General features: G+C 45.9%; 1 protein-coding gene across 4 annotated transcripts in view; it reads right to left on the reverse strand.

Annotated features, from left to right (window-relative positions):
* MDGA1 (MAM domain containing glycosylphosphatidylinositol anchor 1) overlaps positions 1-26,178 on the reverse strand; it is a 456,809-nt gene that overhangs the window by 178,366 nt on the left and 252,265 nt on the right. For all 4 annotated transcript variants that reach the window (XR_009555734.1, XM_060244909.1, XM_060244890.1 and 1 more), the window contains exons 9-10: positions 24,824-25,093; positions 13,997-14,142 (exon numbers count right to left, since the gene is read on the reverse strand). Coding sequence is in view for 3 of the 4 variants with exons in the window: in XM_060244909.1 (XP_060100892.1) it covers positions 13,997-14,142; positions 24,824-25,093 (416 nt within the window). In the remaining variant the exon portion in view is untranslated. The remainder of the gene's footprint in view (positions 1-13,996; positions 14,143-24,823; positions 25,094-26,178) is intronic.

Below are 26,178 nucleotides of genomic sequence, written 5' to 3' on the forward strand. Positions count from 1 at the left end.
TCCGTCAACTGCACTGGCTGCTAATAGAGTACCAGATCCAGTTCTAGGTTATGGTTATACCTTTAAAGCCCTATGAAGCCTGGGACCAGCATACTTACATGACTACGTCTCCCCATATGTACCCCAGAGAGCCCTGCACTCAGTTGATCAACATCTACTGGTAGTCCATGGCCTGAAAGATGTCTGCTTAGCCTTAACCAGTGCCAGGGCTTTTTCTGCCCTGGCCTGGTGGAACATGCTCCCTTGTGAGATCAGGTCTTGTGGAGCCTGTTACAGTTCTGCAGGGTCTGTAAAACTGAGCTATTCTGCCAGGTCTTTAGTTGAGGTGGCAGGCATTCAGTCCATCTCAGCCTCCCCTGCTCAGTTTTTAGAATCATCATTGGAGTAGTTGTCTCGCAGAAGACATTAAGAATCGCCTTGTATTTTCACTTGGTTTACTGCCATATTGTTCTCATCTGTTGTTTATTGTTTGATTATAGATTGTTTTAACTGATGTTATTGTATGGTATTGTTATTTGTTTATATCCATTCATTGTAAGCCACCCGAGCCCATCTCGGGATAGGGCAGAATATAAACCCAATAAAGTAAAATAAATAAATGAATAGCATGGGAAAGACCAAGAACATTATAATTTGTTGTGGCTTGCCTGGTGCTTAGACTGAGATGTCTTACATCTTATTGGCACACCCTTTGAGAAGCAGTAATCTATGGTAGGGCAACACCAGAAATTTGCATTAGAATGGCTCACTTCCAAGGTGCAAGCACAACCTTTTTTGGATCCCAAGAAGCAAATTAGAAGCGATAAAGTTTCATAGCTTTCTTATCAGAAGACATTTAAAACTCAAGCAACTCTTAAATTAATTACATTCCTCTCAGTGAGCCTGGCCCTCTGTAGGCATCTTTTATATAGTCGTCTGGGCAAGTGGGGCAGCCTTGCCTGTGCCACTATTGGTATACTACTGAGCATGATCACTGATATGGGGTATAAGGCAAGGAAGCTGATGCATTACAAAGCTACATAAAATGTTACATAAAAAGTGATGGGATGGCTATCAAATCTGCCTAGATTCCAAAGGAGTCCTTCCTCAGATTATATCTCACAGCAAACCATACACAAAACCCCACTAATTACAACTAGTATTTTAATTTAAGAATATCACAGCTGGTCATAATTTAGATGTGACACAACACTTCTGCAGACTAATCAAGGTTAAGTTAGTACCACTTTAATGAAGCATGGGCTTTCTCATGAAGACACGAGGGAAGTGGAGCACTAATCTGGAACCATGAGTGACAGGAAACTGGATGTTATAAGATGCAGGCTGCTTCCACAGTTCTTTGGACCCTTTTCAGTCTGGCAATGAATGGGTGGACATGCACCATAGGGAAATGTGTTGATGATCCAACTGAGATAAGGCCAGGCTGTATAGGTACTGGCAAAATAAAGCTTCTACCTTAGTACAGATAAGAGAGGCAAACTGATAGGAGGGAAGGATTCAATACTGTTAGGAGGAAAGGATCAAGGATACATAATGCATCCTTTTGTTTTGACCTCTAGTCTACACTAGAGCTAACCTCAACCTTGGGCTCATCAGTTCTTCTTTCTTCCACTCCCCATACTCCACCAGTGGATTTTTAATTTGTAGACCATATTCAGACTCTCTTAAGGAGTAATGAGTTTTTTGTTTTGCGATCTTGAGTGTGGTTGCTTAAGTTAAGATCATAAAGTTCAGCAGAGCCTATCCTAGGTTCACCTACTCCAACATTTGCTGCAAGAAGCACAAAAACTAGCGGATGTTAAGTAGTCTACCAGCAATTGGTCAGTGGGCTGCCAGTGGATTGCAGCTTACCTTCTGCTCAAGACTGGCCTAAAAATTAATATCATATCATTACTACCACTATACAAATGGAACTATTACTTTCTCATTTTTTACTCACTTCCTCTACTGCTATATAATAATCCAGCAAGGAGAACAGGACACCAGACCTCTATTGCTGCCAAAGTCTCACAAAAATGGGCAAAGTTATGGTGCAGTCTGAGCAAGTGCTGCCAACCTCCAGGTGGAGCCTGGAGATCTCCAACTTTTACAACTGATCTCCAAATGTCAGAGATCAGTTCCCCTGGAGAAAATGGCTGCTTTGGAAGGTGGACTCTATGGCATTGTACCATGCTTAGGCCCCTCCCCACCCAAACCTCTCTAGGCTCTCCCCCCAAAAAAATTTCCAGGTATTTCCCAACCCAGAGCTGGCAACCCAACTCTCCAGTTTCTATAGTGAATTATGGATCAATCTTGGTTTCACTTTTTGTTTTCATACTGACTCACCCTTGCAGGTTGGTTTCTCTGGAGCAGCTCCTGCTTTATGGCCAGAGCAGACAGCTGCCCATTTTCTTCTGCCTATTCCTTATTTTCAACTTCTGTCAGGAAATTTATTTATTTATTACTTTACATTTATATCCCGCCCTCTCCGCAAGCGGACTCAGGGCGGCTTACAGTATCATAAAAACAATCAATTCCATAAAACATATAATGTCCGGCCCCTCCCAGCCAAGCCGGCTCGCCGGCGCTCAGGCTGGGGGCCGCCTTTGCCGCCCCGGAAGGAGGGAGGGGCAACATCACCCCACATACGGGGGTTTGCTGCAGGCGCGGAGCCGGGGCTATTTAAGCCCCGGCCCCCGCGCTCCCTGCACGCAGTTTCTTTTGGCTCTCTGTGTGAGAGCCACGTGCTGGTCGCAGCGCGGTTGAGGCCTGTCGACGGGGGATCGGTGCGACGGAGACTGCTGCGAGCTCGGCTCTGCGACGCCCGGCTTGGGCGCGTGCGGCGGCTTGCGAGGCTGAGTTGTTGGGCTTGATTTAGAGCGCGGCTTGGGTGGTAATCGGCCGGGAGGTCGGACTGCGGGAAGCTAGCGCGCCGGACCTTGGCCTTCTCCAGCCCCTTGGTTGCTAGGGGCCGGAGTGGTGGGATAATTCTTAGTGGCAGCGTGCGGCAGCCGTTCTCTCCTTTCCCCTCGGTTAGAGGGAAGCGCGCAGCGGCCCCTATTAGGGGCGATTCGCAAGCGGCTGGCCAGTGCAAGGTAGTTCCTTGCTTCAGAGTAGGCATCGTCGGTGCGGCCCATAGCGGCCTTTGGCCCCTTGGAGCTAGCTGCTCCCCCCCCCCCATTGGTGAGGGGTTTTTATTGCAGGCCCAGGTGCGGGCATTTGCCTACCACTCTCACCCTCCCCACCCCCTTCCTCTTGTGGCTGGACAGCCTGAGACCTGTTCCTGTGCGTGTGGGGCTAGTTTTTTCCAGTATCCCCCCCCTTTTTTTCTTTTGGTGGGTGTTGGGTGCCAGTGGTCCAGTAGGCGGCTGCTTGGGGGCTAGACTGTGCCTCTGGCCTTTTGGGTGGGGTGCTTTGGGGACTGCAGGCCCAGGCTCTGCTCATGATCTTACCAAGGGTGAACGGTGGCTCAGTGGTAGAGCATTGGCTGGGGGAGCGGGGGGTCCCGGGTGCAATCCCCTGCGTCTCCGGGGGAGGGTCCAGGCAGGTAGGTGTAGGGGCCTCGGCTTGGGACCCTGGAGAGTCGCTGCCGGCCTGGGAGGACAGTGCCGACTTGGAGGGACACAGGGTCGGTTTCAGTAGAAGGCAGCTTCATATGTTCATAGGGGTATATGTTCATCTGAGTGGATCCCTGGCGGAAGCCGGGTGTGCAGGTAGCTGGCTTGAGGTTGACTCAGCCTTCTATCTCCCCAGTCTGGGGAGAGCCAGTTTGGTGTAGTGGTTAAGTGTGCGGTCTCTTATCTGGGGGAACCGGGTTTGATTCCCCACTCCTCCACTTGCAGCTGCTGGAGCGGCCTTGGGTCAGCCGGAGCTCACTTATCTGGGAGAACCGGGTTGGATTCCCCACTCCTCCACTTGCAGCCGCCGGAATGGTCTTGGGTCAGCCAGAGATCTCTTATCTGGGAGAACCGGGTTTGATTCCCCACTCCTCCACTTGCAGCTGCTGGAATGGCCTTGGGTCAGCCAGAGCTCTCTTATCTGGGAGAACCGGGTTTGATTCCCCACTCCTCCACTTGCACCTGCTAGCATGGTCTTGTGCCAGCCATAGCTCTGGCAGAGGTCGTCCTTGAAAGGGCAGCTGCTGGGAGAGCCCTCTCCAGCCCCACCCACCTCACAGGGTGTCTGTTGTGGGGGAGGAAGGTGAAGGAGATTGTGAGCCGCTCTGAGACTCTTTGGAGTGGAGGGCTGGATATAAATCCAATATCTTCATCTACCTCACAGGGTGTCTGTTGTGGGGGAGGAAGGTAAAGGAGATGGTGGGCCGCTCTGAGACGCTTCGGAGAGGAGGGTGGGGTATAAATCCAATATCTTCTTTTTTTTCCTATCTTGGAGCTGCTTGGGGGGCTGGCCTGATTTTCTCTCCCCTAGTTGGGTGGTTGGCTGCAGGGTGCATTAACTTTTGGGCACCCCTCCACTCATTGTGTCAATTAGGCTGGTCAGGGGAACTTGGGACCGGCCGGTTTAGGTTTAGCACAGGCACTGCTTCGGGCCTGTCTACGGGTTGGAGGTGTCCTGACGGCACCCATGAAAGTGCAAGGTTGGTCTTGAGGGCCGCCGTCAATCCAGGGATGCCGTGGGATCAAATAAATCAACAGCTGTGGCTACAGCTGATGGCCCCGGCAAAACCAAACGCCGGAGACAGGTCTGACAGTAGCCATCTGGTGCGGAGGTTGCAGCAACAACAGTGCTCTACAGGGGCCTGTGATACCTCGGGCCAGTCTGTCCAGTCCCGGCCATTATGTTGGGAATTCGCATCTAAAGGTGCGTGCCCCAGGAAACCTTGTAAGTTCCGGCATGAGTGCCCGCTCTGCAGCGGGGACCACGCACTTTCGGCCTGTAGCAGATCTACAGCCAGACCGGGTGGTAAGACCCCCGGGGGCAGCGGGGGCGGGCAGCAGCCACCTGGAGAAGGGGCCTACCCCCATCCGCCGGTTGGCACTCCGCCATCCGGCACATGAGCTGGTGGCGGTCTGCGGCCGGCCGAACTTATATTGCCCTCCGGCTGACTACTAGTGGGTGGAGAGTTCTGTTGGGTTGTATTGTGTTTTATGCTGACTGCTGTTTCTCTTTTCAGATGCTGGGCTCGGGGTGAGTGACGTCGGTTCTCATCTGCGGGCACAGCACGGTTTTCAGTTTTTTCCCATTCGGCCAGATGGTCGCCGGGGGGCACCCAGCCTGGCCTCAGTGTGGGGCTACTGCTGGCCTGGGATCACGCCCCTGCTGCTCTAGTAGGCTGACCGGTATCGGCCAGTTGGTGTTTCTGAGTTGGGCAACCGGGCCTTTTAGTGGCTATGGCAGGGGGTTTCGGTTGGCTCGGGGCCACCCGGTGGGGCGCTAATGCCTAAGCAGAGGCTTGGCATTGGCGGTGGCTGGAGGAGGTTTGGCCACAGGGTTTTCCAGGGGAGCACCTATGGCCTAGCACCGTTGGTGCGGTGGTCTGCAGGAACCGTAGATGGGCTACACGGCTCAGTGCGGTGATGCAGATCACTCGGAGCCTCACCTGGTTGGATCCTTCCATGGGGATCGATGCCAGCCCAGATGGTGATGGCTGGAGGCCTGGCCGCTCAGCTACAACCCGATTACGGCGGGCTTGTGCTGGGGGCAGGGTGGCTCGCCCTTTGGACAAGGCGGGGTCCAGGTGTTGACCCCAGGGCTTGTCTGGTTCAGGTTTCACCCCCTGCCAGTTACAGTGTTATGTTTTAATAAAGCGGCCCGGTTTTAAACCCAATTCCTGTGTCTGCCTCTTCATTCCGACTGGGGGGGCAATGTCCGGCCCCTCCCAGCCAAGCCGGCTCGCCGGCGCTCAGGCTGGGGGCCGCCTTTGCCGCCCCGGAAGGAGGGAGGGGCAACATCACCCCACATACGGGGGTTTGCTGCAGGCGCGGAGCCGGGGCTATTTAAGCCCCGGCCCCCGCGCTCCCTGCACGCAGTTTCTTTTGGCTCTCTGCCCGCCCACCCGTCCCTTTCGGTAGTACAGGCGTATGCTGGTCGCCTTATTAGGGGCCAGGTAGGAATTTTTTCATCTCCACACAATTGGCCATTGTGGGGGTGTTTTTTGCCTACCTTGTACTGCCGGTTAGTTTAGTTTGGTAATGGTAATGGTTAAGGTCGCAGGCTGGAGGAGGTTTGGCCACAGGGTTTTCCAGGGGAGCACCTATGGCCTAGCACCGTTGGTGCGGTGGTCTGCAGGAACCGTAGATGGGCTACACGGCTCAGTGCGGTGATGCAGATCACTCGGAGCCTCACCTGGTTGGATCCTTCCATGGGGATCGATGCCAGCCCAGATGGTGATGGCTGGAGGCCTGGCCGCTCAGCTACAACCCGATTACGGCGGGCTTGTGCTGGGGGCAGGGTGGCTCGCCCTTTGGACAAGGCGGGGTCCAGGTGTTGACCCCAGGGCTTGTCTGGTTCAGGTTTCACCCCCTGCCAGTTACAGTGTTATGTTTTAATAAAGCGGCCCGGTTTTAAACCCAATTCCTGTGTCTGCCTCTTCATTCCGACTGGGGGGGCAAAACCATAATACATTTATCAGTTTAAAACTATTACGCTATCTCAATCCAGTCTGGCGGTATTGGGTTCTGACTATGACCACCAGCTTCTGTAGGATGTCCGGTGGCAGCCCATTTTCAGTCAACCAGAAAAGCCTGTCTAAACAGTTCGGTCTTACAGGCCCTGCGGAATGCCGACAAATCCCGCAGGGCCCTTATAGCTTCTGGGAGGGTGTTCCAGAGTTCTGGTGCTGCCACCGAGAAGGCCCTAGATCTTGTTGCGCATAGCCTGGCTTCTTTTGGGCCAGGGGCAGACAGCAGATTTTTTGTCCCTGATCGCAGTGCTCTCTGGGGGATATATGGGGAAAGGCGGTCCCGTAGATAGGCAGGTCCCTGACCATTTCTTTCATGTTAAGCCATAGGATCTCCAAACAATAGACAGTAATCCTAAGGATACTTCTTGGGAGTAAATGCTACTGAATAACATCAGACTTACTTCTGAGTGGATCTACTGAATAGATCTGCTCCCTATGACTCCTGCATTTCACTTTAATGCTGCATTTGCAGACTTTGGTGCCAACAGCAGCATTTTTTGCTTCCACATATTGGATGGAAAGCATCCTTACTTCAGGAAAGACAGCTACACTACATTCCTTTTTGACTGCTTGCTTTTTAAAAAAAAAACATAGAAAATATGTTCTTCCACACTAGAGACGAGAGAATGAATGCACAGAATCACCTGAGTGCAGGAAAAAGGCCATTTTTCTGCAAGAGATGTACTAGCATGAGCACCATGGTCTGGATCATGCACCACAACTAATTACTGTATATTACCCACAAACACACATTTTTTTTAAAGTTACTTATGGTGTGATACGGAGCAAGCACAGAATAATATGAGACTACACCCCCCCACTCACAAAAAGATATGGCTGATTGTTTTGCTATATCATTAGGTGCAGATTTATTATGCTCCAATGGCTGTCACATCTAAAGAAAATGAATGGGCAGGCATTGTACTTATATGTCTCTCTTGGATTGTACCTCTTGGTTTACTAAGCTGCATGTATAGACTCCCATTCACGAAGAGAATCAAGTCCATCTGCCCAGAGTCTGGCATCCAAATAATAGTTCAAGCTGCCCTACTGAGGATACAATCTTTCTTTGTGTTAGCACACTGTTAGATGGAAATTGCACTAGCGCATCTCAGCACATAGTGAAGGTGCTTCCTGGCGAAGCACCTTCATTATATGAGGCTCCCTTGTGTACTGTACTGGTAAAAATTGTTATTATTTGTTAAGTACTGATGATGTGCTCTGCACTGTATGAGAAACTAATATACAGACAGACCCTTCCCAGGAGAGCAAGCCGTCACAAAGAGAGGCGCCAAGGATGGCATTCTGTGTGACCCCAAGAATAGAGGTGCTCAGATCTTTTGAAATTGCTTTGCCTTGTGTATAAAGTAAATAATCTTTTGCTTCCAAGCACCAGCCTAACATATTAACTGTCATGCTGCACTCTAACTCCATTAAAAGCACCAGCCTTAAAACCCTCATCCTTGTTAGTGTAGTGAAGCGGGCATTATCCCTAATAAAGTAAAACAACAATAGAAATGTTTCTGTAAGGCTATTACATTCTTGAAGCCTGTAAACAGAACTGTGCCACTCACACTGTAAACACAGTGAAATTGGAGAGCAGACCATCTCCACGTCTTGACTTGGACCCCCAGGACCATCATATTGTGCAATGCACATCCTGCTTCTTGTGGCCATTAGCGCTGCAGTTCCAGCTACCACATTTCATTTGGGTGCTTTTCACAGATATGTGGGCTCCACAATGCATGACTGTTTACAGTGGCTATTTATTTATTATTTATCAGTGAGGACTCAAAGTGGTTTACAACGCTGTTCTCCTGTCTTTCCTTTTAATCTAACAATCAACCTTATTAAGTAGGCTAGCCAGGAATTTCCATAGCAAAGTGGGGATTTGAATCTGGGTCTTCCAGATCCTAGTCCAACAGCCTAACCATTATACCATACTGACTTACAGTATGTTTGTGAACAAACGCTATTGCCATGTAAGAGCTTCCATAACTGGAGTGTGTACCAAGAACTTGGACCCAAATGTCCCAACACAAAACCATTAATAAGCCCAGAAAACAGACTGAATTACATTTTAACAAATTCTAAGATTTCCCATAACCACATCAGCTAAATTTACTTCTTATAAATAGAATTTTATTGTATAGTGAGGCTGGGGTTCAAATGAGCATATTCGATATAATGTGAAATAGATGAACTTAAAAACCAAAACTATATATATATATATATATATATATATATATATATATATATATATATATATATATATATATATATATATATATATATATATATATATATAACTGAAGTGTATATTTGTGCAATTATCAAATAAGAATGTACAAATAAATCAATTTAATTGACAAGAATGAGATTCCTAATTTGAAGTGAATATTCAAAACATATCCTGTCTTGGTTTAGTGAGAACCATGACCAAATACAATTAGAATATATTACCTTTGTTCAGCTGAATTTTAACCCCAGAGATAAGTGCAGAGATGTTTCTGCAGAAAGCCAATCTTTACTTGCAGACCTTCTCCCCACCATCACTTAGTCACATTAAAAGTTGTAAATCACCCCAAATAAGCCACTAGTTTTGGAGCCGTTTCACAGCTTCTTTAGGGACTCTCAGGCTAGGTCCAGACTGGCAGCTTGGGGTGCACGGGAGCAGGCCCAGTGCATGGGAATAGGCCAGGTAGGTGGCCGCCTCAGGCACCACCTGGCTGCGGGAGCGGAGGGTGGGGGCAGGCACCCCCTCCCCATCCCTGCTCACGCTGATGGAGCTGACTGGGAAGCGGCCGCCTGCATGCTTCTTTCTCTGTTCCGATTTGGAACGGAGGCAGAAGCAGGCAGGCACCACTTCTCAGCCAGCCAAATCCCTCTGAAGGGGGCGGAGTGAGCTGGGTGAGGTGCAGGCCAAGTGTTCTCTCTTGGATCGCCTCTCGCCCAGCCCCTCCACTCTGCCTCTTCAGAGGGACTCAGGTGGCTGGGCAGCGGGCCGCCTGCATCCTTCTTCCTCCATTCCAATTTGGAACGAAGGAAGCAGCAGGCAGATGGCCGCTTCTACGCCAGCTCCCTTTGAAGGGGGGAGGGCTGGGCAAGATCTTGGCCCACCTTTCGCCCAGCCCAGCCCACTTCCCCTCGTCAGAGGGACTCTGATGGCTGGGAAGCGGCCACCCACATGCTTTTTCCTCTGTTCCAAATCCGAATGGAGGAAGAAGCATGCAGGCAGCCGCTTCCCCACCAGCTCCCTTTGAAGGGGGGGAGGGCTGGGTGAGATGTGGCCCAAGCGTTCTTGCTTGGCCTGCCCTTCGCCCAGCCCACTTCCCCAGTTCAGAGGGACTCGGCTGGCTGGGAAGCAGCCACTCGCATGCTTTTTCCTCTGTTCCAAATCAGCTGATTCCCAGCCAACTCCCTTTGAAAGGGGCAGGAGGGCTTGGCGAGGAGCCGGCTGAGCCGGCGCGCCCAATTCAACTCATGGGGAGGCGGGGGGGGGGCAGGTTCTGCCTGGGGCGGCAAAACCTTTAGCTCTGGGCCTGCACAGGAGGCATTGCAAACTGGACCACTCAAATGGAGCTGCGGAAGCCTGTCCGCATGCTCCGCCACAAAGCACCCATATCCCCCATGGGATGTACTTCAGCGCAGTCAGATGGCTGTCACACACCATCCCCTCAGTTTGGTTTGGGTTTCTTCCCCCCCATTTATTTATTGGCCATGCGCATGTGTGCCCATGTACTCATGTGCTTGGAAGCAATGTATTTTTTTTTTAACTGGAAGTGGCTTGGGGTGGCCTGGCAGGTTCACACCACCAATCCGCCTTGCTTGTGCACTCCAGTGTTCAGACACTGGAAAGGCAGACGGCATGCAGTGCAAACTTTGCTACCACTTTGGAAGTGATAGCTTTTTGAGCTGTCTCAGAGATGCCTAAGGACAGGGTGAGTATAAGAGCAGCACAGGAGGCAGATGTGCTTGTTTCGACTTGATTTTTTTATCCATCTGGGAGCTGCCTCTGTGTTGGCTTAAAGTGCTGGTCTGGACCCAGCCTCAGATAACTTCTGCTCTAGTAAAAAGGTAAAGGTGCAAGCACCAGTCGTTTCCGACTCTGGGGTGATGTTGCTTTCACAACATTTTCATGGCAGATTTTTTTACGGGGTGGTTTGCCATTGCCTTCCGCAGTCAGCTACACTTCCCCCCCAGCAAACTGGGTACTCATTTTACCGACCTCGGAAGGATGGAAGGCTGTGCCAACTACCTGAAACCAGCTTCCGCCGGGATCGAACTCAGGTCATGAGCAGAGTTCAGACTGCAGTACTGCAGCTTTAGCACTCTGCGCCATGGGGCTGCTTCTGCTCTAGTAGTAAGTGGGATTTTTAACTAGAAAGGAGCTGATATGGCCATTAGTGTTCTTGTCATTGTTGTTAAGAATTAACAACAGCTGGATCAGACTAGTGGTCCGCCTCATCCAACATCCTTCCAGCTACCTTGCAAAGCTAACATACAGTTATTGATTCAACTAATTTTCCTTATTCACAGTTCTTTGTTTCACTGATGCCAGTTATATGCATCTGATTAATAAAAAAACAGTGAAAATGTGTTGATTCTAACAGGGAACATTTAATATGAGGAAAGCAAAAGTGGTACAAAAAAAAAAAGCCAGGGGTGGGGTTTGTTTTTTTTCACAAAGGAGAAACAAAACTGAAATATTTAAAATGAATAAGACAGCTTTCAAAATCCCATCTCTAATTCAAACATTAAAAGGGAATATCACTTTCTATTATCCTGGGATTGCCCATCATCAGGTCTTTCTGTGGGCACAGGCCAAACATCACTTCTCACGCCAGCAGTGGAAAACATTAACAAGGCGGGTGTGCAAGCTAGATGGGGTGAGTGGGAATAGTTCATTTAACCAAAAAGAGATCTTAAAGTACACTTCCATGCCCTAAAAAGGCTCAGATTCCTCAGAGACATCAAACAGACCAGCAAACAGCAAAGTATGAAGGCAGCAGGAATTTATCCCTCCCAAAGATAAATATGCTCATCTCTGAGGTAGGCCAAAGACCCCGTAAGAGGTTAAACACATCAAGGAATGCTATATATAAACACATTTTATTTATTCATAGTCTACCTTTCTCTCTAAAATTCAAGGTGAATTACAAAATTTTCATTATATTTGTGTCCTTTGTGATCTTTATCCCATCTCCTTTATATCTTTTGACAAGCACTTTCCCCACAATGTCCAAAGGAGATGCATCTGATAAAGTGTGTTGTTAGCCTTTGAAGAACCACAAGATTTTTTGTTTTTGCAGCAGCAATTAAGGTTCCCAACTTTCAGGTAGGGCCTGGAGATCTCCTGGCATTACAACAGATTTCCAGATGACAGATATCAGTTTCCATGGAGAAAATGGCTGCTTTGGAGGGTGGATTATATGGCATTATATCCTGCTAAAGATTCTCTCCTCCCCAAACACTGCCCTCCCCAGGCTATACTCCCAAATCTCTAGGAATTTCCCACACAGGAGTTGGCAACCCCAAGCTCTTCAGAAATTGTGTTCACATTTTCTTTTTCTCAAGGGCTACTTCGTTAAAAAAAACTGTGCATGGGCAGATAGTGGGGGAGGCATCTATTGTTTTAAATCTGTTGGGATAGTACAAAAGGAGCTGGTAAACACTGGGAAATCCTACTCTTTTCACTCTGGCTTCAAGTCACAAGAGAAGACCAGAATGCTTCTGCTGCAAATGCAAAATCTGGTTTACAAGCAATGTACAAATCCCACTGCACGATCACACAGCTCAGTTTTGTTTTTAAGATTTAACCCAAATTAATCTCAGTGCCTTTATAGCTAACAATCAGACAACAATTCAAGAACTTTGTGTTAGCTAAAATGTAAGAATGAAAATGGATTGCAAAATCATGGATTGCTGCCTTGTTGTGGCGAGAGGGCTTGCGTGGTTCAATGAGGCTGTGGGCTATGCCATGCAGGGCCACCCAAGGTGGACAGGCCACAGCTGAGAACCCGGATTAAATGTGATCCACGGGAGAAAGAAATGGCAAACCCATATCCTTGCCCAGAAAACCTAATGAACAGAAACAAAAGGCTAAAAGCTATGGTGCTGGAAGATGAGCCCCTCAGATCAGAAGGTGCCTAATACGTTACTGGGAAAGAGTGGAGGGCAAACACAAATTTGAGCAGACAAACACAAATTTGAGCAGACTTCGGAGGATGGTGGAAGACCTGGCGTAACTTTGTCCATGGGGTCGCAAAGAGTCGGAATTGACTGTGCGACTGAACACCAAAAAAGAATGAAAATCCCATGATTAGAAAATGCATGTTTTCCATGATCAGAGCATTTGCCCTTCTAGGTCCTAATCTACCATTTTCCTTTTCCTCTTTGCCGGGCTTTTTTTGTAGCAGGAACTTCTTTGCATATTATGCTATATACCCCTGATATAGCCAATCCTCCAAGAGCTTACAGGGCTCTTAGTACAGGGCCTACTATAAGTTCCAGGAGGACTGGCTACATCAGGGGGGTGTAGCCTAATATGCAAAGGCGTTCCTGCTACAAAAAAGCCCTGCCTCTTTGTATCCTTGATAATTCCATTTCATACTCAATAACCCTTTTATCCCACACTTCGCTCCATCAGAATCCCACTATTAAGATGACAACTTTATGAAGGTCTTTGTGCAATACAAACAGACAGTGACTTTCCCCTGCAGTTCCAGCCTGGAGAGCCCTCCAATCTATGATCCTTATTTGTACAAAGTGAAGAGGCTGAAATTCCACTCATCTGAATTGCTGGCCTATAAAGGTTACAATCCCTACTAATGATTATGAGATCCTGTTCTGTTATGACTCCTTTCAGAAGGTTGGGCATGAAAATTCCAAGGGAAGGCAGCAGGGTCTCTTAGCTCTCAGTCATTTACAGCATCAGACATTAAAACAGTGGCCAGGCTGCATGACTGGCTTCTCTGCGGTGTAAAACAGGAAAGAAGGGCCATGCCCTCAGTTCCAGCCTGTTTGGCACACAGCAGCCCCGAGTCTCCAGGGGATGGTTAATCAGGGCTTTTTTTGAGCAGGAATGCACAGAAACGCAGTTCCGGCTGGCTTGGCACCAGGAGGTGTGGCCTAATATGCAAATGAGTTTGTGATGGGTTTTTTTCCTACCAAAAAAGCCCTATGTGAAACAATGGTGACATCAGAAGTGTGGCCTAATATGCAAATAAGTTCCTACTGGACTTTTTCTACCAAAAAAGCCCTGTGGTTAATATCATCTCAATTTAATCAGAATACAAAACATTCTAGTTTTAACCATTGTAAACTCCTCATTCAATAGCTGGACTTGGTGCTTAAGGTGTTGTTTGGTCTTACCTGCTGGACATCCAGCCTGTAACTCAGGACGGGATCAACAGCATCAGGTTCCTTTTGCGTCCACTGCAAGATATAGGAATAATTCTTGGCTTGCTTCCTGATGGGGTTAGGGGTGTCATAATAAAATTCTGGGTTATAAGCTTTAGCTGAGAAATGAAAGGTGTGTGGGGGGGGGAGGGGGTGAAGAGAGAAGGGAGAGAAAAAATTAAGGAGGAAAATTATTGGAAGAGCCATAAGAATTTCTGTTATCAATTCACACAGTGCAGTGCATTAAGGTCATCTTATGGTTCAGCAGTTCACTTGCATTGCATCCACTTGCAGCCCATGTGTTGCTTTTATCCACCATTCAACCTCAGATAGACAACACAGAAAGCCCAGCAACCCTAACACACTAACACCCCAGGACACAAATGTTGGAATGAGCAACTCAGCATGTCTGGACACTGGAGGGCACTACATCATTCTAAGGGTGTATAATCCCCTGGAATAGGATGCTTCTCTTTTTCGCAGCCTGAGAGCTGCCCTCTGACCCCTCTTCTCTCTCTCTCAATTTGTCCTCTTACTTTCCATGGCTTTCCATGGAGACAGGTGTCTCTATAGACCTCTCCTGTAGATAAATGTCCTCACACTCCCACACACATGATGCCAGACAAGCTGGCCATTTGTAATAGGGGAAGTACCCTATCAGGCTTCTTTCTTTTCTTTCGACTGCAACTTGAATGTGAACTGGATCAACTAGAATAAACGTAAGTTTACTACTCTTTTTTTTTTTTTTTTGCCGGTTACTTCTTGGGAGATTTAGTTATTGCTCTCAGTATCATGCTTCTATGGCTGGGCAAATTCTGCTATATTAACCAAATACCCTAATAACGAAGTCTCTCCTGGTGGGCATGTGTTTAGATTCAGAGCTGAACTTCCCTTGATCTCTCTCCTACTTGTAAGAGTGATGCTGAAAAGACTACTTTGTTAGCACACTCACATTGAAAGGATAGTGACCTTGGCTTGAAAACATTTGCCTTTCTTGAGGCATGCTGCTCATCTCAGGTTAAAAGCTTCCTTTGTAACAGAACAATTTATCCCAAAGCAATTAAGACACCAAACACAGAAGATTCTGACAGCTGGAGAAATAAACCTCAAGAAGGGAAAAGATAAGGAGGCAACCACTGATGAAGAACACAGAGGAAATGCAAGGAAAAACTGGATGGTTTAAAAAGACGAGGCACTGTCCCTGCAGTGTCAGTAGCCAGTTACCTTTCTTGCTGCACAAGTAAAATATACCCCCCCCCCCAAAAAAAACCCCTACACTGAATTTAAATGGTGGATGTAGAAATGGGCCATGTATAATGAAGAGAGCTAGCAGTAGGCATAGTGTTGGACTAGTGTTGGGTGACCATGGGCCAGTCATCCTGTCTCAATCCAATGCAGTTTGCAACATTGTTTTGTGGAAAAACTGGAGGAGCAAACAATGTTGTACACCACTGTAGAAAGCTCCCAGAATTACTACTGATCTCCAGACAACAGTGATCAGTTCCCCTGGAGAAAACAGGTGTTTTGGAGGATAGATTGTATGGCATTTATACCTTGCTGGTCCCTCTGCTCCCCAAATCTCATCTTCCCTAGGCTCCAACCCCCAAATCTCCAGGAAATTCCAAATGCAGAGCTGGCAACCTTATGTAACAATCTAAAGGCTTATTCTCATTGTGTAACAGTGGAGCTTGCCATGTGTGTGCAGTGTTGCTCTTTCTTGCTACCTACCAGCATTACCACCCCAATGCAATGCCATCCATGCACAGGGCACTTTACAGAGCAAAACAAGTCACTGCCTAAAGAATGAACAATCTAAAAACTGACATCAGGAGAGACAAAAGAGAGGAGAGAGGTGAAGATAGGGAGAAGTGGGGAGAGCCTGTCTGTTATGTGTGCTTTGGCTTAGTTTTATGAGAGGAAGATAGGGCTGACTCAACTGCTTGGGCACCACAATTTGTAAATGGAAGGGCAGTGGCATTAGAGAAGTGGCATTTCACCCCACACTTGCCATGGCACCATGCTGTCTGCCTCCAAGTTGAGTTCCAGTGGCCCAGGCAGCAGAGCTGGGACTTGTTTCCTCCTAAGTCTTTATCTTAGCAGGTGGGGGAAGTGACAAGCATCCACTGTCTCAGGTTGGCAGCTCCACCATTCAGCAGGCTCAACTTCTGCCTGTTTGCAAATGGTGTGGACTGGGGAAGTGGAAGGCCATTGAATTAATGGATGCAGATCACAAAAAAGCAAAATAAGAGGCACAGCCAGGTGAAGAAAGGCCACTTGTAATTCCAAAGGGTATTCCACTGAGGCAGATCAATCTTTTGTAAAAGATCATGGATGTGCCCTAGGCAATGGGTGGTGGAGTCGGCCTAAAAATGACAAAATCCAGAAGAGTGGTTGTATTCAACTGTGGCAGCAAAAACTAAGACCGATTTCGCATTCAGCTTACCCTGCTGTCACGTTCCTCTTCTCCGTGTGACAAATGGAAATTGCTAAAAACCAGTTTCCATTTGTCCCACGAAAACCACTATGTTTGCTGCAGCTCCAGAGCAGATAGTGGGAAATCTGAAGGACGCTGTGCGGAGAAGGGGAACATGACAGCAGGGTAAGCTGAGTGCAAAATTGATCTAACTAATGATTTTTATTTTAGCATAAGCTTGTGTCAACTCAAGCCTACTTCATTTTGTCCATGAAAACTAAAATAAATAATTAAGAATATAAGAGGACCCCTGCTAAATCAGACCAGTGGTCTATCTAGTTCAGCATCTCATCTCACACAATGGCCAACCAGTTCCTCCAAAGAGCTGTTTGAAGTCAGAAGGTGGAGACTGGAGAACATTAGGAAAAGAGATGGGTCAGAGTAGGGGTGTCGAATTCATGAGGGCCAGATCTGACATAAATGAGACCTTGAGGGGCGAGGCCATGTTGGGTTGGGCCAAGCCATGTCGGGATCAGTCATGTGTGTACCTATTTAAGATTAGGTAGCAGAGATATAAATGTTATAAAGAACACAGACAAACATAAATCTATATTTTTAAATACTTAAAACATGCTTAAAACGTTAGCACTCATGGGTCTTAAAAATGCTTTGTTTGTTTTTCTCCCATGGGATCCAGGGAACTGGGCAAAGGAAGCTCTGGCTCTTTCTTTTCTTCCCCAGGGAACTGGGGTGGGGGGTGGGGAGGAGCCTCAGCCAACAGGAGGAAGAGAGGCTTGGCACAGTAGCTCTGCTGCGCAATTGAGAGAGCCTGGCAAAGCAAGCTATTCCTCTCCCCTTCCTCCCCAGAGCTTCAGCCAATGGAGAAAAGAGAAGTTTCACTCTGTAGCTCCTGTGCAATTGAGCAAGCCTTGCAAAGCAAGCTGTTATGCAGAAGAAAGCAAGATATAGGGAGAAGGAAGCAGATGACAGCCAGTCGCCCGGGGACCTGATTTGGCCCCTGAACTGCATGTTCGACACCCATGGGTCAGAGGGTCTGACACTGGTCTATCAACATAAAAGTTGAAATCACCAAGAAGGAAGGAATGTGTGTGGGATGTCAGAGAGGAAAAAAGTAAGCCAGGCATCCAAGTATAAAACAAGGCTTTACAATGAGCCTGAAAGGACAGCAGCATGAGTTGCAGAAGGCAGTGCAGAATGAACTTTAATGGTTGAGAAGCAGTGGAGAAGAGGGGTGAGCAGCAGTGGAATTGAGAGGCATCCTGAAAATTCTCTGGAAAACAACAGGGAGTCAATTAAGTAACAATATATAATTGTGGTTTGAAACAACAGCCTTCAATAATACAGGCAACATTAACATTAATCTCCTCACATGCAAGAAGCCAAGAAGCAGTACTTATTTACTGTTCTGAGATCAGAAGAAATGGTGGTTTGAAACGAAGGAATTGAAGACTGTTGTTAGATTAAGATCAATTCCATGGTCTGCCTTTGTAGCGAACTATTCCATCACATCAACCCCACTGCTCAGAACACAGATTTCTTTTGTTCCGCACATCTCATTTCCAAAGATTTGACAGACCAAAAGCCAGAGCAACCACACAACTGGAAGGAGCCCAAAACACTGCCATTCCTCATTCCCAAAGTGCCCCTATTTTTTCCATTCCACTTCATCCCACTCCAATTACTGGCTCAGCCATTCTTTTCAGCTATAATTAAATGGGAATGATTCAATGTTTATTTTTATTAACTCAGAATGGTAATATTGATGTTTATTTCTAAGCCCCTTTTTTCTTATTATTTTTATCGACCTACATTTCTGCGTGTGCCAGAGATTCAGAACCACCTTGGAGACTAATTGTTGCTTATTCAACTTCTATTGACTGTGAAGTCAAATTTCATAAGAGATTCAGAAATAAAATCAGAAGAGATAAGAATCATTATCTTGCATAATTTTAAAAATTAATTTATTCCCAGGATGGAGGATTCCATGTCAATGCTTTAACTACAATGGTTCATTTATTGTTTTCTTCCTGGACGTTTAAGTCACCGATGGAGTATTTCCCCAACTGTAAGGAAGAAGCAGGAAGAAGAACTTGCTGAGTAGTTCTTATTCAACCCCCATGCATTAATCCTTCTGTGTTTGAGGAGTAATATCCTAAAGTGGATGTTGGCTGGATTACATCTGTGTACTTTGGCTACAGCAACTCAATGGTGATAAGTCTGGTTAGTTCATACAGTTCTGTGTATTCCATGAATATGCATTTCTCATGGAAAGCTGCAGGTCTGTTTATCAATCCTGCTGACTAAACTCACATTTCCTTTGCTTGGAAATACAAGTCTGGGAAGCTCATACTATGAAGATAAACATTATATCTTCCCCAGTTCCACTTCATAACAGTAAGTGGGTGGATCTGACCTCTGTCCTACAAGCCCACAGAGCAAAGTTTGAAGCCTTCCTCCAGCTCAAAGGGCTTCCTCTAATTTAAATAAATCTTCTGTTGGAGGAAGAACTATTGAAGTTGGAAGAAGGCTCCTTGGAGGGTGGTTGGATCTATCCCAGTGTGGGGGAGGAAGAAATGAGATAAGGTAAAGCTTGATTATTTGTAAGATGCCACCATCTATATACACAAAAGGTAAAAATGGGGTTACCAGATGTAGTCTTTTTAGAAGATATGTCCTCTTTTTTTTGTATCTGTCCTCTTTTGGGCTCTTAAAAAAAAACCTTATGAAAATGTCTTTTTTTGGGTCGGAAGGCTTGGTATATTCCTAGTTAATAGTAATTATCACAGCTTAAATAGCAGGAATATTTGAAATGAGATTTATCGTAGTGATCACTTGCTTGAACTATTTGGGAAATGTGTCCTCTTTTTTGCTTTTCAAAATATGGTAACCCTAGCTTTTTTAAAATAAATGGATGGTTGCCCTTTCACAGTGAGAATAAGCCAAGAAGGGCTGGAATTGGGTTCCCAACCCATTATCAGACACTGACTAAGAGGGGTCTTGTCTTGCAGGAAAGAGAGTTTATGTACATCTTAAGTCCCCCAAAACAATTGGCTCAGACAGAGACCACAATCCAGTAAACTTCAACCCCACTGATGTTAACAGGACTACTTGTCTCCACATTGCAGTGGATACCACACCAATAAAGGATTTGCATTTCAGAAACCTTAGTCCTTCTAGCTGCTGTATATCTAGATGCACCCCCCCCCCCCAAACCTGGCTACCCTAGTGGCAGCTTTGGATCTACTGCACTTATTGGTCCAGGGGGAGGGATTTAATGCTCACCATATTATGAACTTCCCAAGCTTGTATTACCAAGCAAAGGAAATATGAGTTTAGCCAGCAGGACTGGTCCAATGGGGGAACAGCCCTTGCAGCAAGAACTGGGGATAGTGTTGTGCCAAGGTTCCATCTTGCTGCTTGATCCCATGGAGCCAGCCCTTGTAACAGCCAGTTCCTGCCACAACTGCTAGTCACCTGCTGATGACATCAGCCAGTGACAAAGAGCCAGCAGCCTTCTCATATTACAGCAGGGAATCTCTGGCAGCTAACCAGAGCTCTCAGTTAAAGAACTAATTGCAGGTACTTGGACAAGGTGAACGAAGAAGAATATAAGAACATAAGAATATGAGAAGCCATGTTGGATCAGACCAATGGCCCATCCAGTCCAACACTGTGTCACACAGTGGCCAAAAAACCAGGCACCATTAGGAGGTCCACCAGTGGGGCCAGGACACTAGAAGCCCTCTCACTGTTGCCCCCCCCAAGCACCAAGAATACAGAGCATCACAGCCCCAGAAAGAGAGTTCCATCAATATGCTGTGGCTAATAGCCACTGATGGACCTCTGCTCCATATGTTTACCCAATCCCCTCTTGAAGCTGTCTATGCTGGCAGCTGTCACCATCTCCTGTCACAGTGAATTCCATGTGCTAATTACCCTTTGGATGAAGAAATACTTCCTTTAATCAGTTCTAACCTGACTGCTCAGCAATTTCATTGAATGCCCAGAGTTCTCATATTGTGAGAAAGGGAGAAAAGTACTTCTTTCTCTACCTTCTCTGTCCAATGAATAATCTTGTAAACCTCTATCATGTCACCCCTCAGTCAACGTTTCTCCAAGCTAAAGAGCCCCAAGCATTTTAACCTTTCTTCATAGGGAAAGGGTTCCAAAACTTTAATCATTCTAGCTGCCCTTTTCTGCACTTTTTCCAATGCTATAATATCTTTTTTGAGGTTTGGTGACCAGAACTACACAGTACTCCAAATGAGGCTGCACCATCGATTTATAAGGGGGCATTATGATACTGGCTGATTTGTTTTCAATTCCCTTCTGTTGTGTCCTAGGCTCAAATGGGGGAACTGTTACTTTTGGAGGGAAGCCAAACAAGCCAGAGCTTGAACTCCATACCAGGGTTCCAGAGAAGGCCTAAGCGTGCCCAATCAGGGAAAGGATTGAAACATAAGTAGCCAATCAACATCCAGGCTCATACTGTACCCTGATAGGCCCTTAGGGCCCTGTAAATAGCCAATCCATGTAGATAGTTAAGGACCAATCAGAAGGGGGCAAGAATTGTATAAAGGAGCGGGAAGTTTGAACAGAGCTCAGTGTGTTGTGTGTGTGTTCCTGAAGTAAAGCTTGCTGAAATCACTCTCCGACTCTGGTCTCTTACTGCGCCGACCCCAGTACATTACACCTTCCTAATAATTCCCAGCATGGAATTGACCTTTTTTATTGCAGTCACACACTGACGATATTTCCAGTGAGTTATCTACCACGACCCCAAGATCTTGGTCAGTCTCCGCCAGTTCACACCCCCATCAACTTGTATTTATAGCTAGGATGTTTGGCCCCAATGTGCATTATTTGCACTTGGACACATTGAACCTCATTTGTCACGTTGACACCCACTCACCCAACCTCAATAGATCCCTCAATAGATCCCTTTGGAGTGCCTCACAATCCTTTCTGGTTCTCACAACTCGGAACAATTTAGTGTCATCTGAAAACTTAGCCACTTCACTGCTAACTCTCAACTCCAAATCATTAATGAACAAGTTAAAAAGCATTGGACCCAGAATTAAGCCCTGCGGTACACCATTGCTTATCACCTTCCACTCCGAAAATTCCTCATTTATATTCACTCCTATTAATTAGCCAGTTTTTGATCCACAAGAGGACGTATCCTTTTACCCCATGACTCTCAAGCTTACTAAGGAGCCTTGATGAAGAACTTTATCAAAAGCTTTCTGGAAGTCAAGGTAAACAACATCTATTTGTCCACATGTTTGTTCACCCCCTCAAAGAACTCTAACAGGTTAGTGAGACAAGATCTTCCCTTACAGAACCCATGGTGAGTCTTCCTCAATAACTTCTGTTCATCAATGTGCCTACTTATTCTCTCTTTGATAATGGTTTCCACCAACTTTCCTGGTATTGAAGTCAGACTGACTGGCCTGTAATTTCCTGGATCTCCTTTGGAACCCTTGTTAAAGATGGGGGTGACATAAGCCACCTTCCAGTCCTCAAGAACCAAGGCAGATTTCAATGAAAGATTACATATTTTTGTTAGGAGATCCACAATTTCACCTTAGAGTTCTTTCAGTACTCTTGGATGTATGCCATCTGGACCTGGTGACTTAGTTTTTAAATTGTCTATCGGTCATAGGACCTCCATTCTCATCACCTCAATCTGACTCAGGTCTTTCAACACTCTTTCCAATCAGCAGTTCTGGAGCGGGCAAACACTTCTCATCTTCCACAGTGAAGATGGAGGCAAAAAATGCATTCAGCTTCTCAGCCATTTCCCTATCCTCCTTCAGTAATCCTTTTACCCCTTGGTCATCCAAGGGCCCCACTGCCTCCCTGATTGGTTTCCTGCTTCTAATGTATTTGAAGAAGTGACATGTCCAGGCTGGGCAAGGCTAAAGGCCAGGATTAGCCAGGCTCAAAAGGGAGGTGGAGAACAGGGCAGGGAGAGGAAATAAAAGGTAAGGGTCTCACATCAGGACAGAGAGGAGGAATGAGGATATGCTGAGCCTGGTGTTAAAGGCTGAGCTCACTCTCTTAAGAAAGAAGACTGGGAATAACAACTCTTATCCACATCCTGATTCTGAGGCCTGGGGAATCTCTCCAGGTAGAGTCCATGGTGGAAGGTGAAGAGGTGAACCAGCTGCAGGGGTGTCCACAAGCAGGGTGCCTGTTTAAGAACACACTGGGAAGCTGTGCTATTAAAGTCATACATTGCAGAAGTTTTAACCAGACATTTCAACTTTTTCTTACTGTAGCTTCACACCAAAGCAGGCAAAAATGTATTGCAAAAGCACTCGTAACAGACTGGCCATTTTGAATGGCAAGCCTCTTGTAAGTAAAAGATGAGCTATGTGATCTGGGTACACATGTAATGGAGCTATTGTTGAGCTATACCATATCAGGCTGCCTGTGTGTGTGAGGGTGAAAATGATGGCTTTCTCACTTAACCTTGCCAAGCCCTCTGGGCTTTTTTGTTCTGGTGACATCAGAACCCTCTAGGAATTGCCAAAAACGCTATGATTTTACTATAGAACTTCCAGTGATTCCTGGAGAGGTGCAATAATACTTTTTGTGGAAGTGATGTCATGCTGTTGCAAATACTCTCTGGTCTTCTGTTTGTTGTTTGCTTGGCAATCCTGCTTTGTACATAGAAGATTAGCATATTGGAGGAAACTGTATAGTTTATCAATAGAAACCTAACATAAGTTTGCTGATCATGACTTTGGCCTTACAGCATTCCCTGAAGTTGTCTGAACAGTTCTTCTGAATATTTAATCCGTTCTCCATCCCTACTTCATTGTAGGACAGAGCCTTCCAGTTCTATGAATTGTGTCAAATGCAAACAGTCTTCACAGATATTCTGGATGCAAATGGAAGAAGGAACCATTTCACCATCTAGCTCTTTGGATATAACTGTGGAAATAAGGCTGCAATCCTAAGCACACTTCCTAGAGAGTAAGTCCCACTGAATGAATTTACTTTATGTACACATGTGTAGGATTCCACTATAAGTTAAAAGATGTGGTGCTGGGCAGAAGGATGGAAAAATAGATCTGAAATTTGTCAGAAGAACAAAACTATCCAAATCTATTGCTGTGAATAGCATCATGTAAAGACAGAAAAGCAGGGGGCCAAATCTAAGTACTTTACATCCTCAGCAGTCAGCAGCAGACATACCAAAGAATTACTAAGAAGATAAAGAAGACATAAATGAAAGTCAACTAGAGACAAATGTGTTAAAGTGCAAAGTAGGAAAGAGATTTGAGAAAGATAATATGTTTGATAGTGTCAGAGTCATTACAGAGCAAGAATGAAGACTGAGACAAGAGGGCACTTAAAACTGTGTCAAGAGCCATTTCAATAGAGTGCAGAGGGCAAAATCAAGATTTCAGCGCATTCACTTTAAGGCAATTGCATTTATCTCACACTTAGGCCCATGTGCTGAAATAGGGAAGTAAACAAAGTATGTGACTTGGAGAAAAAAAACCTCTTCCCTGGAGCGGGCTTGTTGCGTGACTACATGGTCTGCTCTAGTCTCTCACACATTGCTACTGACTTCAACATGGACTAGCAGGGTCAAACAGGGATCAGAATAAAATGACATTTCAGAGAAGTGAGGAATTCTGGACTGGCAATGCAACAAAGGTATCTCTTGTCCCTCCTTGAAAGTCACTATGCAGTTTAGAAACCGCTAAAGCAATTAATTAAGCTACCACCTTTGCTGACCATTTTAACAGAAAACTGATTCTACTATAGAAAATTGGCTCCCAATTTGGTCCCAAAATTCTTTTCCCCAAATTGTCCAAGTTCAGATTTCTTCATAGCTCCTTGTGCTTTAGAGTCTCTCCATCATATAATAAGCAACAAGCAAGGAATCAATAAAATAGTTAACAAATTAAGCTTTCTTTTCTTAGAGAAGACCAAAATACTATTCTCTAGAATGTCAATAAGTTTGTATGAACACATAGTCCCATTTGGGGATAAAACAAACAGACAAATTAATCTCACTAGTAATAGGGACAATGTAAATCAAATACCAGCTTGCCCAAAGTGTCATAAGTCAGTAGTGTCTTCTGTTGGTCCTAAATACAAAGGTGGGCTGGACTATAAGGCACAGTAGTTGACATGATTAAATACACCTGGGATTGCGACCATTCTTCAAGGGACTCTCCAGTATGTATGAAATCTCATGGATGCTGTTTGTATGAAGAAGCTGCCTACAAATAGTTCCACTGATTTCAATTATGCCAGCATAACTTCCATTTCACCAACCAATTTTAATCACACCAAAATCTACTGAACAGAAAACCAGGTGGATGCTATTTTGTAAGACTTACCAGATACCTGGAAGAGGCAGGTTGCCACTCCAACATCATTGGAGATGCTGCATTCATAGTTGCCACTAGTCTCCCGGCTCACATTGTCCACCTTATATTCAGAGTATTCCTGTTGCTCTACAGGAGGCACAGTCAGCAGACTTCCATTGATTCTCCAGACAGCTGTAGCCACTTTCATAGGGCTTCCCTTTAGCATAGTGCAGCGAAGGGTGACACTGTGGCCCAAGGCTTGCCGGATATCTTGGGAAACGGGCTCCACCACTGGGGGGACTAGAAGATAAACGACAGATGGATGTATGAAGAGAAATGGCTGTATTCAACATAGTGTCAGTCTTAGTCCTTTTTACTTACTAGGAGTCTCAACCTATTGATTACATTGATTTAAACTGTGTAATTCACCTTGCGTCTCAGTGAGAAAGGCGGGCTACAATGTTAATAAATAAAATTTTATTACTTGCATCCTACCTTCATTCCATGAGTTTAGACAGGATGCAAAAATTTCAGCACAGACAGTGTCAAAGAGGTAACTAAGAATCCAACAGAACTCTATAAAAGTACATTATCCAAGCAGCCACAATTTTTAAAAACCAGGGCTACCTAGGAAGGGGAGAGGAGTTTAAACCTTTCAAATCCTGTTTGGCTTAATTGATCAGAACTGGTCTCATGTTGTGATTAGCAGGTTCTAAGTAGGTTAAAATGTCTTTTTAAAAAACTCATTTTACCTTAAAGACCAATAACAATATGGGAAGCCTGGTTTAAATTAGCAAAATTGCTCCAGGCACAACCACAGAACCTGACCCTGATACCTCTTGTGATTTCTGATCTCCTGACTTTAACCCACAGACCTGCTCAACTGTGCCTTTTGGATCTGCTTGTACCTTTTCTCCTCGTTTCTCAGCTGGCCTCCCTTGTGTATGACTTTTGGACTGACTTTTTGGCTACACAAACTTGGTTAGTGTCCTTGCTTTGTTGCCCTTAGTTTCTACTGCCTGAATCTGCCCTGCTCTGGGACACCAGGGACATCACGTGGAGACACTGTTTTGAGGGCAAAACTCTGTGGTAAAATTGCCTTCAAACCAGAGCACCCACAGCATGATGTTGTCACTTCTGCATGATGTCATTGCATTGGCAATGTTGGCAATGTTGTACAGGACACTGCATATGGGGGCAAGGTTTCCCATGCTGGTCAGCTGACCAGCAGGAGGGAGAAGCCCTCAAAAGTGGGGGATACTCTGTCTGGACCTGGGGTCTAGAAACCCTAAAAGGTGATTAGACAAAAGTCATAGAAAGTAATGTCCATGAGTGGGTACTAGCCACGATTGCTAAATGAATCTTCAAATTCTGAGTGCCAGTAT

Source organism: Heteronotia binoei, chromosome 1 (genome assembly GCF_032191835.1).
Source record: "Heteronotia binoei isolate CCM8104 ecotype False Entrance Well chromosome 1, APGP_CSIRO_Hbin_v1, whole genome shotgun sequence".
Lineage (NCBI taxonomy): Eukaryota > Metazoa > Chordata > Lepidosauria > Squamata > Gekkonidae > Heteronotia > Heteronotia binoei.